Source organism: Solanum verrucosum, unplaced genomic scaffold (assembly GCF_900185275.1).
Source record: "Solanum verrucosum unplaced genomic scaffold, falcon-dt-bn FXZP01000160.1, whole genome shotgun sequence".
NCBI classification, from domain to species: domain Eukaryota; kingdom Viridiplantae; phylum Streptophyta; class Magnoliopsida; order Solanales; family Solanaceae; genus Solanum; species Solanum verrucosum.
This window is the reverse complement of record NW_026020443.1, coordinates 62,765-73,740: the sequence shown is the minus strand read 5'-3', so window position 1 is coordinate 73,740 and position 10,976 is coordinate 62,765. Positions and strand designations below refer to the sequence as shown.

General features: G+C 34.2%; 3 protein-coding genes across 3 annotated transcripts; 1 reads left to right on the top strand and 2 right to left on the bottom strand.

The window, feature by feature from the left end:
• Positions 1-319: 319 nt before the first annotated feature.
• Positions 320-988, bottom strand: LOC125808553 (uncharacterized). The gene has a single exon (XM_049488238.1). It carries the CDS (start codon positions 986-988, stop codon positions 320-322), a length of 669 nt encoding a protein of 222 aa, XP_049344195.1.
• Positions 989-1,849: 861 nt separating this feature from the next.
• On the bottom strand, positions 1,850-3,286 carry LOC125808532 (spermidine hydroxycinnamoyl transferase). The gene has a single exon (XM_049488212.1). The coding sequence runs from the start codon at positions 3,284-3,286 to the stop codon at positions 1,931-1,933; it is 1,356 nt and encodes a 451-aa protein (XP_049344169.1). The 3' UTR covers positions 1,850-1,930.
• A 3,461-nt stretch (positions 3,287-6,747) lies between these two features.
• LOC125808530 (mitochondrial import receptor subunit TOM7-1) lies at positions 6,748-7,366 on the top strand. The gene has a single exon (XM_049488210.1). It carries the CDS (start codon positions 6,804-6,806, stop codon positions 7,035-7,037), a length of 234 nt encoding a protein of 77 aa, XP_049344167.1. The 5' UTR covers positions 6,748-6,803; the 3' UTR covers positions 7,038-7,366.
• The last annotated feature ends 3,610 nt before the right edge of the window (positions 7,367-10,976 follow it).

Genomic DNA, 10,976 nt, shown 5'->3' with positions numbered 1-10,976 from the left:
GTTCGAAACCTTTTTATAACAATTGACCAACACTTAACAAGTTTCGGTCTAAGTCTGGTACATAAAGAACATTTGTTATTGTTTTTGTACCTGCTTGTGTCTCAACTGCAATAGTTCCCATTCCTTTTACTGGAATGTGACCACCATGGCCTATTCGAACATTTACAACTCGAGTAGGCTTCAATTCTTTGAAGAGTTCTTTATCATGAGTCATGTGATTTGTGCATCCGCTATCAATCAACCACGACTCGCTAGAAACATTGCTTGCTAAATGCAACAAATAGTTTATCCTTCTCCTGTTCATTTACAACTCGAACATCTACATCCTGCTGCTGAGTTTTGTTCTTACAAATGATTGCTTTATGTCCAAACTGATTGCACTTACTGCACTTAGTTTCAGGCCTTCTCTAACACTTGAAAGGTGCATGTCCGATCTTGCTGCAATGCTTACAAGGAGGGTAGTAATGGTCGCCTCAAATCTTTCAGGTACCGTTACAAGGATTTTCTCAACGATCCTTGAATCGTTAAAAGTGGAACCCAACAATCTGACGTGATTGGCAATGTTAAGAAGTCGGTCAGTGTATTCCTGTATGGTTTCACTATCCTTCATCTTTTGCAGCTCAAACTCACATACCAAATTCAGCACTTGTATCCCTCGAATTCTCGCATCTCCTTCATACTCAGTCTTAAGATAATCCCATACCTCTTTTGCCAACTTCAGAGACATGATACGAGTGAAGACAGTGGATGAAACTGCAACACATAAATATACCTTTGCCTTTGATTTCCTAATTTTCCTTTCCTGGTGATTTTTAATTTGCGCCATTGTGGGATTGTTTGGGAAGGGAGCAATGATGTATTCATCTTTTACAGCCTCCCAGAGATCCAAGACTTCCAGATATGCCTGCATTCTAACAACCCATATTCGATAACTTTCTCCACCAAAAGTTGGTGGTGCCATTGAAGAAAAACTTGCTTCTCTGTTCATGGTATTCACGAAATCTGATTGGCTCCCACACACACAGGTCCCTTAAGAAATAAAGCTCCTGATACCAATTGAAGGTTTTAAAAGCCTGTTTAAGCTAAATAACACAAAGGGAAATCAAAGACTGCGCCTAAAACAAAAAAGACGAGAGAGAGAAAAAAGAATGAAAGCAGAAGAAGAATTTTATTAATGCTTCAGATTAGATATATAAGAGCCTAGAATGAAAAGTAAAAAAATAATAACTCACGATCTAGCAGCTCACTTAACAACTCCTAAATAATAGGAAAGCATGACTAACAACTAATTGACTAAGTCTTACTTAAAACATAGGCAATAAAATTAAATTTACCACAGTTCAAAAGCAGATTCTTAACAACATCCTCGTATATCAAGCCAAATCCTATCCCTCCAGTGTCATCTAACATATTATAGCCAAGCCATATTTGGTCTAGTTTGGGTTCAAGAAGATCAATCTCAACCTTAATCTTGGCTACATTGCCTCGAGACTTAGAGTACATATGTAGAGCAACATCCAAGGCGACAACAATTCCAACAACACTTAAGATCTTAGAGACTATCCCATCTAAAGAGATGCCAAGAAAGTTTGTGAATGAGAATCCAAACAGTATCAATACATGTTTTCACTTGTGGTTTGAAATCCGGAGACCATTTAAAGACTTTCATATAAGGATATCTTCAATAGGATATGATTGTAATCACTCTCATGAAATCTAAGTAGACATGTTAGAGATTGATAGACTGTTAAAACATTCATACAATTAAGATTTTCAAATAAGGATTTGAGGAACCTATTAGAACAGGAATACATTCAAGTGTTATTTTGCTTGGCTATATATGGGTAGTAATAGTGTTATTATTACAAGAAAAGTTACGTATGTTCTTGATTTGTTTCCCTTTCTTCTCATAAAGCTTTACTCTCTTTTTTCAACATTCAATATCTTCATAGAAAAATTTCTCGAAAGCATCGACATGAGCAAGTTGAAGAACAATTGCAACAGTCAAAGATCCATCCCCTTCATTCTCTGGTAGTATAACACAATCACCATCATACTCATGAATTCCTGGGCTCATATGTGTCTCTTTGCCCCATCCAAAATCCAACCCCAATACTGGCAAACTTATCCAACTTATCACACCAAGATTAGGATTCCCATAGAAAGGACCCTCCTTGTTTCTAAATGCATGAATATCTTGATATATTGACAAATCCTCTTGTTTTTTCAAGAAATTAATCGTTGAGTTTGCGTAATCACTTGTCACCATATTAATAGCTTCCCTAACCCTTTTAGCAGTACACTCCAATGGGCTCGAGGCAATGTCACCTGAGGCCCCGGTGGCAATGACATCAACGATGGCATTGCCAAAGTAGGTATTAGGTAAAGGTGGATCCATTTTTTTACGTATGTTAACACAAATGCATAAATTTGTAGGCTGCTCAAATTTATGACCTCTTGCCTTACATGCACATCTCCATATATGAGCAGTCACAACTTCATAACGCGTGTAACTACGCTCTTTACTATCCTCTATACTTCTTCCTTGATTTGCTTTTTCCCTCAATATTTCTACTTGAAGTTTAGTAAGTTTTAACATAGCGCCTTTCGTTTCTTTTTTCTTCTCGTTTTCAGTACTGGACTTTCCAATTAAAAGTGGTGGAGTATTAAACTGTAAATGCTCAAAAGTAGGAGATGCAACTGCAGGTTCACCAGCTCGGAGAAGTTTTCGATCATGACAAGGAGCAAACATCAACGGCTCCCCACGAGCAAGCCTAGCCCATTCAGAGAAGAAATAAAGAGCACTTTGTCCATCAACAACAGCATGTGAGATTGCAAAACTGAGAGCAATACCACCACACTGGAACTTAGTAAGCTGCACAAACAACAAAGGGAGCTCATCAATTGGCACAGTGTAATCTACACGAGGAAATAAGCTATTATAATCTGGTGATAGCAAGAAATCGGTGAGATTATCTAGCTTAGCATCAGCTTCAGCTTCCGTGAGAACAACCCCCGAGGCATCACAGTCTAGCTCAAGCCGGGACCCGTTGATCCAACGTAAACGACCAGCCAGTGGATAGAAGTATACTAGTGCTTTGCTCAGTGAGGTCTTAAGGGTTTCGATGATTTCATCAGTAACAAAATCCTGGAAATATTTATAGTAATAGATGGTTGGTACATGAGTTACAGCAAATGTTTGATCAAATTCTGATAAGGAGACAGTGCCATTCCATGTTGCCTCAGCTGGCTTAACTACCCAATGGTTCTTTAAGATAACTTTCATTTCTGTCTTAATATCTTGTTGATGTTATGTTTTGACAGAGTAGGTAAAACTATTTAAAGACCTTATCAAAGAGCCTGAGTTTCGTGACCTAATTTTAAGTTATAAACACAAAGAAAATGTGTTATATTTGTGACTTGTTTCCTCCGTAAAAGACGTTTGTTAGTTGAAGGTAAATTTATCATGAACTGAGTTAATTCCTCACAAATCTAAAATTACAACAAGCTGTGTATGAACAATGTAATTTTACTTCTTCCAAAAATATAGCAGAACTTGTACTACAAACTTTGTGTGTGGCTTACCCCACTCATCGTCATGCAAATGCTGCGAAAATAAACATCAGATCAATACTTATAGAGTTGGAATAAAAGTATAACATATGATGAATTGTTTCTCCCAGAATTTTTTTGGAGGATCAAGAAAAGATTGGTAATAGCCTCCAAATATATTGGAATATAGAACTAAAACACAGTTTAAGCAATAGAACTATGCAGTCTTATTTTTAATAAGCAATCACCATTAGGTTGTTATAATGACTAGAAGAGGACATGAAAACCATGCCTCAAGACCACAAAAAAAAAAAAGATTGAAAAGACAAACTTGCTAAGAAAGAAAGTAGACAATACAAAACTCTTTCCAAATAACAAAGAAGAGTAGGAACCAAGTAGGAATTAATTATATAAGGTGCAACTTGAAATTCCTTCATACATATAAGTTGTAATATTTTCTTAAAAGGGGAACTTTCGCATATAGCAATTCAAAATTAACTTAATTATGATCCATAACCATAGTTTGTTAATTACGATTCGTAGCTACATGTTATAGGGACGAGAGTGGCGAGTGAGATTGGGAGAGGGAGGAGAGAGGCGAGCGAGACAAAGAGCAATAATTTGTATAATTCACATCTCATTTGTATAATTCGCGGGTACATTTGTGTAATTCACGTGTTTTTGTATAATTGAATAATATAAAGTCTAGAATTATACAAGTATGTAAAACTCGAAATAATGAATTGATACAAACATAAACATATGAACTTTAAACAATTATGCAAATTATATTATACAAATTACATTATATAATTATATTATACAAAATCCGACACCTACACATTTATACAAACTTTAAAAAGTTATACACAAAAAGATTGAGTCTATATGGTGATAAAACTGAAAAACCAAAGGAAATCATCGTCATATACAATACAAACCATCGTATACAAATACAAATCAAACGAAGAATTGTTAGTTGTGAATTATATAAATGTGGCGAATTATACAAACGTGACTAATTATACAAACTCAAAGTCAGCCCACGTAATTAATGGTTAATGTTAGTTGCAAGTGGTAATTATAGCAAACTATAACTATGATGAATAATTAAGTAGTATACATTTGCTTAACCGCGTAATTTTCCTCTTTTTAAATGAGGGGTGTTAATGGTACGGTTTAGATAGGTCCAGTAAAAGGTCACTCCTCATCCCGATCTTATTAAAGGAGGAAGTAAACAAATCAAGATTTCTACGTACTTCCATTATGGAAGGTGCGGGCAGGGGGGCCGGCGGGGAGGCCGGCTCCACATGACCCCGGTTGGTTGCGGAAGATGACCCCTCGCCTTGGTCTCCAAATAAGTTTTTTTAATAGTCAAAAGCACCTTAAAACCACGAATAAGTTGGAGATGAGGGTGATTTTTTTAAAATTGATAACATATTATTATTTTTGATTATTTTATTTTATATAACCAAAACTAGACTTTTTGAAATTGTTTCATTATTTCTATTTTTTTCTATATTGATACGGTTCAATTAATTTTCAACATTTCTTTTAAAAATATATAAAACTTAGAATCTACTATCATGTATATTCTATGTATAACTTTGAAAAAGAACTCTCCAGATATTTTAAAAGGTGATGAATTAAGAAAATAAGAATAGAAATTCATCTCATTATTAGTATATTAAGTACAAACAAAATATATAATTTATATCATACGAGCAAAAAGAAACATCAATCAAAATGAAATTTGAGAACTGAATCTACTTAATGGATCTCACCTTTCATGGGAGCCAAAATTCTTCTTTGGAAAGAGTTGATTTTTCAAGCTCTTTGCCCATTAGCTTTTTCCATAATTAATTTGAACAATTTCTCTTTAAGAATGTATGATAATCGTGGGAACTCCTTGTAATTTGTTAGTTATTATTGAGAACTAATTTAATTTCGATTAGAGTAGTATAAGAAGTTATTAATGTTAAGTGTTAACTATGTTGTTACTTATAGTCTTTTTATTATCTTGGGTACAATATTTTTTAAATATTTTCTTATTTAAACTTAATATATATTATAAAATATATTTTACACATGTATATTATTTAGTAGAGTTTGTTTTATTCGATTACTTTTATAAAATAAAAAATATACCTACTTATTTGATACAATTATAAATTTATACTCCTTCCGTCCAACAATAGTTGTCAATTATTAATTTGACATACACACCTTAAGAAACAATAAATAATAAGAGTAATATTATTATATTACTCGATTAATATGTTAATTGAACTCTTTGGAAAATCTATTAAATATTATTTAATACGAAGGTATTATTTAATACCAAGGATAAAATAGAATTAAAATGATAAATTATCTCTTGATTTTCAAATTGAATAAATATTATTACACAACTATTTTTTGTTGGGGAATTTTTGCATATAGTCACTCAAAAATAGCTTCATTACGCTCCATATTTATGTTTGCTAATTACAATTTGTAGCTACATGTTAGAGAGATGAGAGAGGCGAGCAAGAGAGGGCAGAGAGTGGAGAGAGACGAATTGTATATGTATATATGTCGAATTGTATATGTATATCAATCAAAATAATTGTATATATGTAACTTGTATATATATGTATTTGTATATCTGGCGAGCGAGATTGAGAGATGGAGGAGAGAGACGAGCGAGAGAGGGCAGAGGGTGGAGAGAAGGGAATTGTATATGTATATCTGTCAAATAAACTGTATATTATATATATGTATTTGTATATCTGGCGAGTAGGATTGAGAGGGGGAGTAGAGAGGCGAGCGAGATTGGGAGAAGGAGAAGAGCGAGTGAGAGAGGGAAAAGAGTGGAGAGAGGCTAATTATATTTATAAATCTGTCATATAATTGTATATTTGTATTTGTATATGTATAAAAGAGCGGCAAGAGAGAGGAGGAGATGAGAAAGGTGATGTAAATATATCTAAAATAAAGTTGTGAGTCGTAATTAATTCAAATTATAGCTATATTAGCTAATAAACCAAAAGGTCTATTTGATATGGTTCAATTCGATCATTAACTCCGTTTTTAAAAAAAAAATCATTGACGAGTGTGTGAAATATTTATTGAAATTTAGATCAAATCTCACTTTAATAAAACGAATTGAAAATTATACAGGAGTTTTGCGCTAATTTTGCATTTCTAGAACCTTCACGTTGCCTAATTTTCCATTTCTAGGGTTCATCTCTGCACCAGAAACTACGAACATGTCTTCGAAGATCATGCTGAAACCTAAAGGGAAGAACACCAAGAAAGCTGCTGCGGCGGACGAGGACGACAGAGCAGTGGCGGTGGTGGGAAAGTTCGTGAAGGAGTGGGGGACATGGACCGCAAAGAAAGCCAAAGTTATCACCCATTACGGTTTCATCCCTCTTGTCATCATCATTGGCATGAATTCTGAACCAAAACCCTCTCTTTCTCAGCTTCTTAGTCCCGTATAAACCCCCTTTCTCAGATATCAGTCGATTTGACTTCTATTGGTAATGGGTTGTTTTGAATTTTTGTTTAGCTGGATCACCTTGATACTGATCAATTTTATATTTGTCGAGCTCATTTTGGCTTTTGCTATGTATGGATCATCATTGAACCCAATTAAGTTTTCTTGGGTTATCAGATTTGCAGCCCTGTGTTAAAGCCCTTTTATTGGTAATAATTGTTTGGGAATTTAGGGCTTAGGTTTAGATGTAATAAAACTATGTCTTGTTGGCTCTTTAATACTCTTCTGATGCTAATGGATTGTGAAACTTGGATAAAAGAGTTACCTTTTTTTAGTGAATCACCTTGATTTTGATTATTTTGATGTGTGTGAAGTATGAGTCAATTTTTTCTTTTGCATTTATGCTTGTTTTATCATCTGTTTCTACTGTTTCATGTATTGTGGTGAATGTTTTTACTTACAATATTGTGAGGTTGATTTGCATATCTCCTCTATGCAAGGCATGATTGTGCTATGGTGAATCCTCTATTTTGTTTTCTTAACAAATACAGATAAATAGCTAACCCAACTAGAAGCTAGCGCAATTAACTTGCGACTGACATGTGGTTGATGTTGATCGATTGATTGATGAACCGTCATGTTTCAGCCCTTCTCTTGCTTTCTCTCTTCGGGTTGAGCTGTTCTGCTCCATAGTGTAATGTAGCTGTCAGGATGTCCGGTACTTGGCAGAAAACAGTTGAGATTTCACTTATAATAGGTGTATTGACTATAGAAATAAGATGCTGTGTTAATGATACCCTGTGTAGGAGGGGAAGATAGGCATCCTCTGTTCTTGCCTCTCCACTGTTGTCCATACGTGAGTCGAGTTCTTGTAATGTGCTAGTTTTATCTACCATGTGAAGTCCTCTCTGAATCTAGTGATCAGTTTAAGCAGTTTTGTTCTTCGCATATGAGGCAAGCTTCAGGGCTTTGATGGATGACCTAATTACGTAATGCATGATCTCGTTAGCTTGAGTTTACCATTTGGGGCTGCTTTTAATGGATTTCTTAGTAACTTAATTTAATAGTGGAACGTAGTGGCTAAGTGGATTTATGTACAATAATTGAAGCTTCTCCGACTTAACTCTCTGGTAGTTGTTTTATTACTATTACCTGTCTTATAACTCATTTTCCTTTTATCATATGCATGATTGCCATCGTTCTCTGAAAAGATGGCAGAAATGCTTATGTTTCTGCGAAGTTCAACTCAACTTCTTTTTCCTTCATTTCAATACCTTGGTGGCACTTTCTCCTCTCCTATATCCTATATGGGAGATGACTCAAGACTCTTATTGTTTACTGGAATGCTTGTGGATATTTCACTGGAGCATGTTGGTGAATACATATGCTCTAGTTATTTGCATGAGGATTAATAGCTCCTCAGATCACTTTTGTGTTAATGTTGACTTGCCAGAGAGCTGATACATGATTAGTTAGATGCCGCTGGATGGCGAGTGTCCTGCCCTCCATGTTGGTTATTGAGATTGAGAAAGCATTCGAGTGTCATTTACTGTGTGACAACTTGCCTCTCATGTTGTTCCCTTGCCATGTGCAGTTGGTTGCTGATTTTAGTGTTGTAGTTGTTGTGCTTTAGTTTCCTACTTGTTTGAAGGTGAATGGCATCTCCCTCATGTTGTTCCCTTGCCTCTCCTCAAATACATGCATATCATGACTCCTTTCACCTAACCATGGCTATGTAATATGTATTTTTTACTTGATTAAATCACTTGATCATGGTAAATTGTATTGATTTGATGTGAAAGATGGTTGGTTGTTAAGTTTGATTAAATATTAGTACTATCATATTTAATCCAAAACTATTTGTCACCTATGAGCTTGTTTATACCACATAAACACCTTTGACTTCTCTTAATAATTATTTATAGGGGGCAATGTTTGAACGTGTTAAAGATCTTAACTAGCTAAAAATGTCCCCTCATAATTATGTAAAAGTTTATATAAGAAATAAATCTTAATCAATCACTCAATTATGTTCAATTTTAAAACTAGTTACAATTAGCCATATGAATAATTATCCCTATTTCTTTAGAATTTGCACTAGCTAAACTTTGCAAAATTTATCTATTGTTAAGGTAAATCTTGAATAGATAGGTTAAATTCAATGCTATAGTGTGTGCTTTCTTCACATATTGATTTTCATTCCTTTTTCTATTAAAATGATTAATTAAGAGACCGCATGAGAATATTTATAGCAACACAAAGTTTCCTGTGATCAACCTAATAACATGCTTCTCTTATTATTATATGTTAATTTAATCAATCAATGATGTATATAAGTATATATTTAACTCCTTAACATCCTTAAAATCAACACAAAAAGTATTAATTAAAATGCAAATTGAGGAAAGAGTGACAAATTGTTCATTAACATATCATAAATTGTTTCGAGTAAATAATACATTAAAAGATTTGAAACATTGAGAGGAGGTCCTATCTAAAATTTGGAACAATTAAGAGGAAATTTGAGTAAGTCATTATTAAAAAAAAAACAGTCTACAATTTATAAATATTGTATAACCAACGTATATGAATGCATATACATATTTAATATACCCCTCAATTTTGCGATTTAGAGTTGATATAACCCTCGTTGCAAAAGTGGCTCATTACATAAAAATGATATATGTGAGCAACTTTTGTAACAGTAGGGTATATGTGATCCACTTTTGTAACGGTAAGGTATATGCAAACCACTTTTGTAACTAGAGGTATATCAACTCTAAATCGCAAAGTTGAGGGATATTTTAGGTTCTTTTCCCTATATCATATACACATAGCTATATATTATTTATGCACTATTGATACATTACATAACCATTTGCACAATATCAATCCATTACATATAAATGCGTCTATTTTGTTAAAAAGAAATTTTGTCACCTGTACATTTATATAAGAAGCCCGTTTTAAAAGATCTCCAAAATTCATTATCTAGATTTTTACTTCATTTTCCATCTTTTCAAGGATTATCATCATTTTGTTCCAGTTCTGATAGCATTTCTTAAAATGTTAGGAGTCGTTTGGTGTGAGGTATAAAATACAATAATGCAGTCCTACGATTATTTATCCTACTATTTATACCTTAGTGATGATATAAATTATCCATATATACTGGTTGAGGCTCAGCCTTCAACTCCACTTGCCATATAAATGGTGGAATAACTTATCCAGGAATAGTTAATTCCGAGATAACTTCTTCCCAATCAAACGGCACCTTAATGTCTAAGTCATGTTTCTATCATCAGAATGAAAAAGAAACAGAATAAGGATACAAAGTACATGCAAATTTTGATCATCCCAGCTTGCAACAGAAGAAAATAATTCCATTATAGAAGAAATAATATATGCCTGGTTACATATTCTCACTGTTCCAGAACAATCCATCTGCCACCCCAAATGATTACAAGGTTTATTAATTCAACATAGAAGCCAAATAGTAACAGTCCCCAAAAGAGGAAGAGCTTACACTAAGCATGTTGGTTTTAGATGAACTAGAGTGTCCATTGGAAATGCCATCTAATGAGTAATAGCTTGCCGGATTTTCTCTTTCTTCACCTGCTTGTATTGCTTTTGTCCAGTTTGATGAGGATCATCTTGTTGCCTCTTGCTGCTATAGTCCCCTAGCTCTTGCCTGCCTGATAGAGAAATACGTCCACCTTCGTTTGACCAGATTTATAAATACAATGAGGAAAAGAAGAATGTGGAACCCCCAGATATCAATGTTGAGACGAGCATTAATAGAGACAACGTGAATGTCTTTGATATTATGAAAAAAACAAACCTAGAGTAGCCATGTCCACATAATATTCTCGTTGAGGTGCCTTTCAGTTCCCAGTTTCCTTTGATAGGCTCATGACAGTTCCCATCGAAAGCTCTGAAAGAA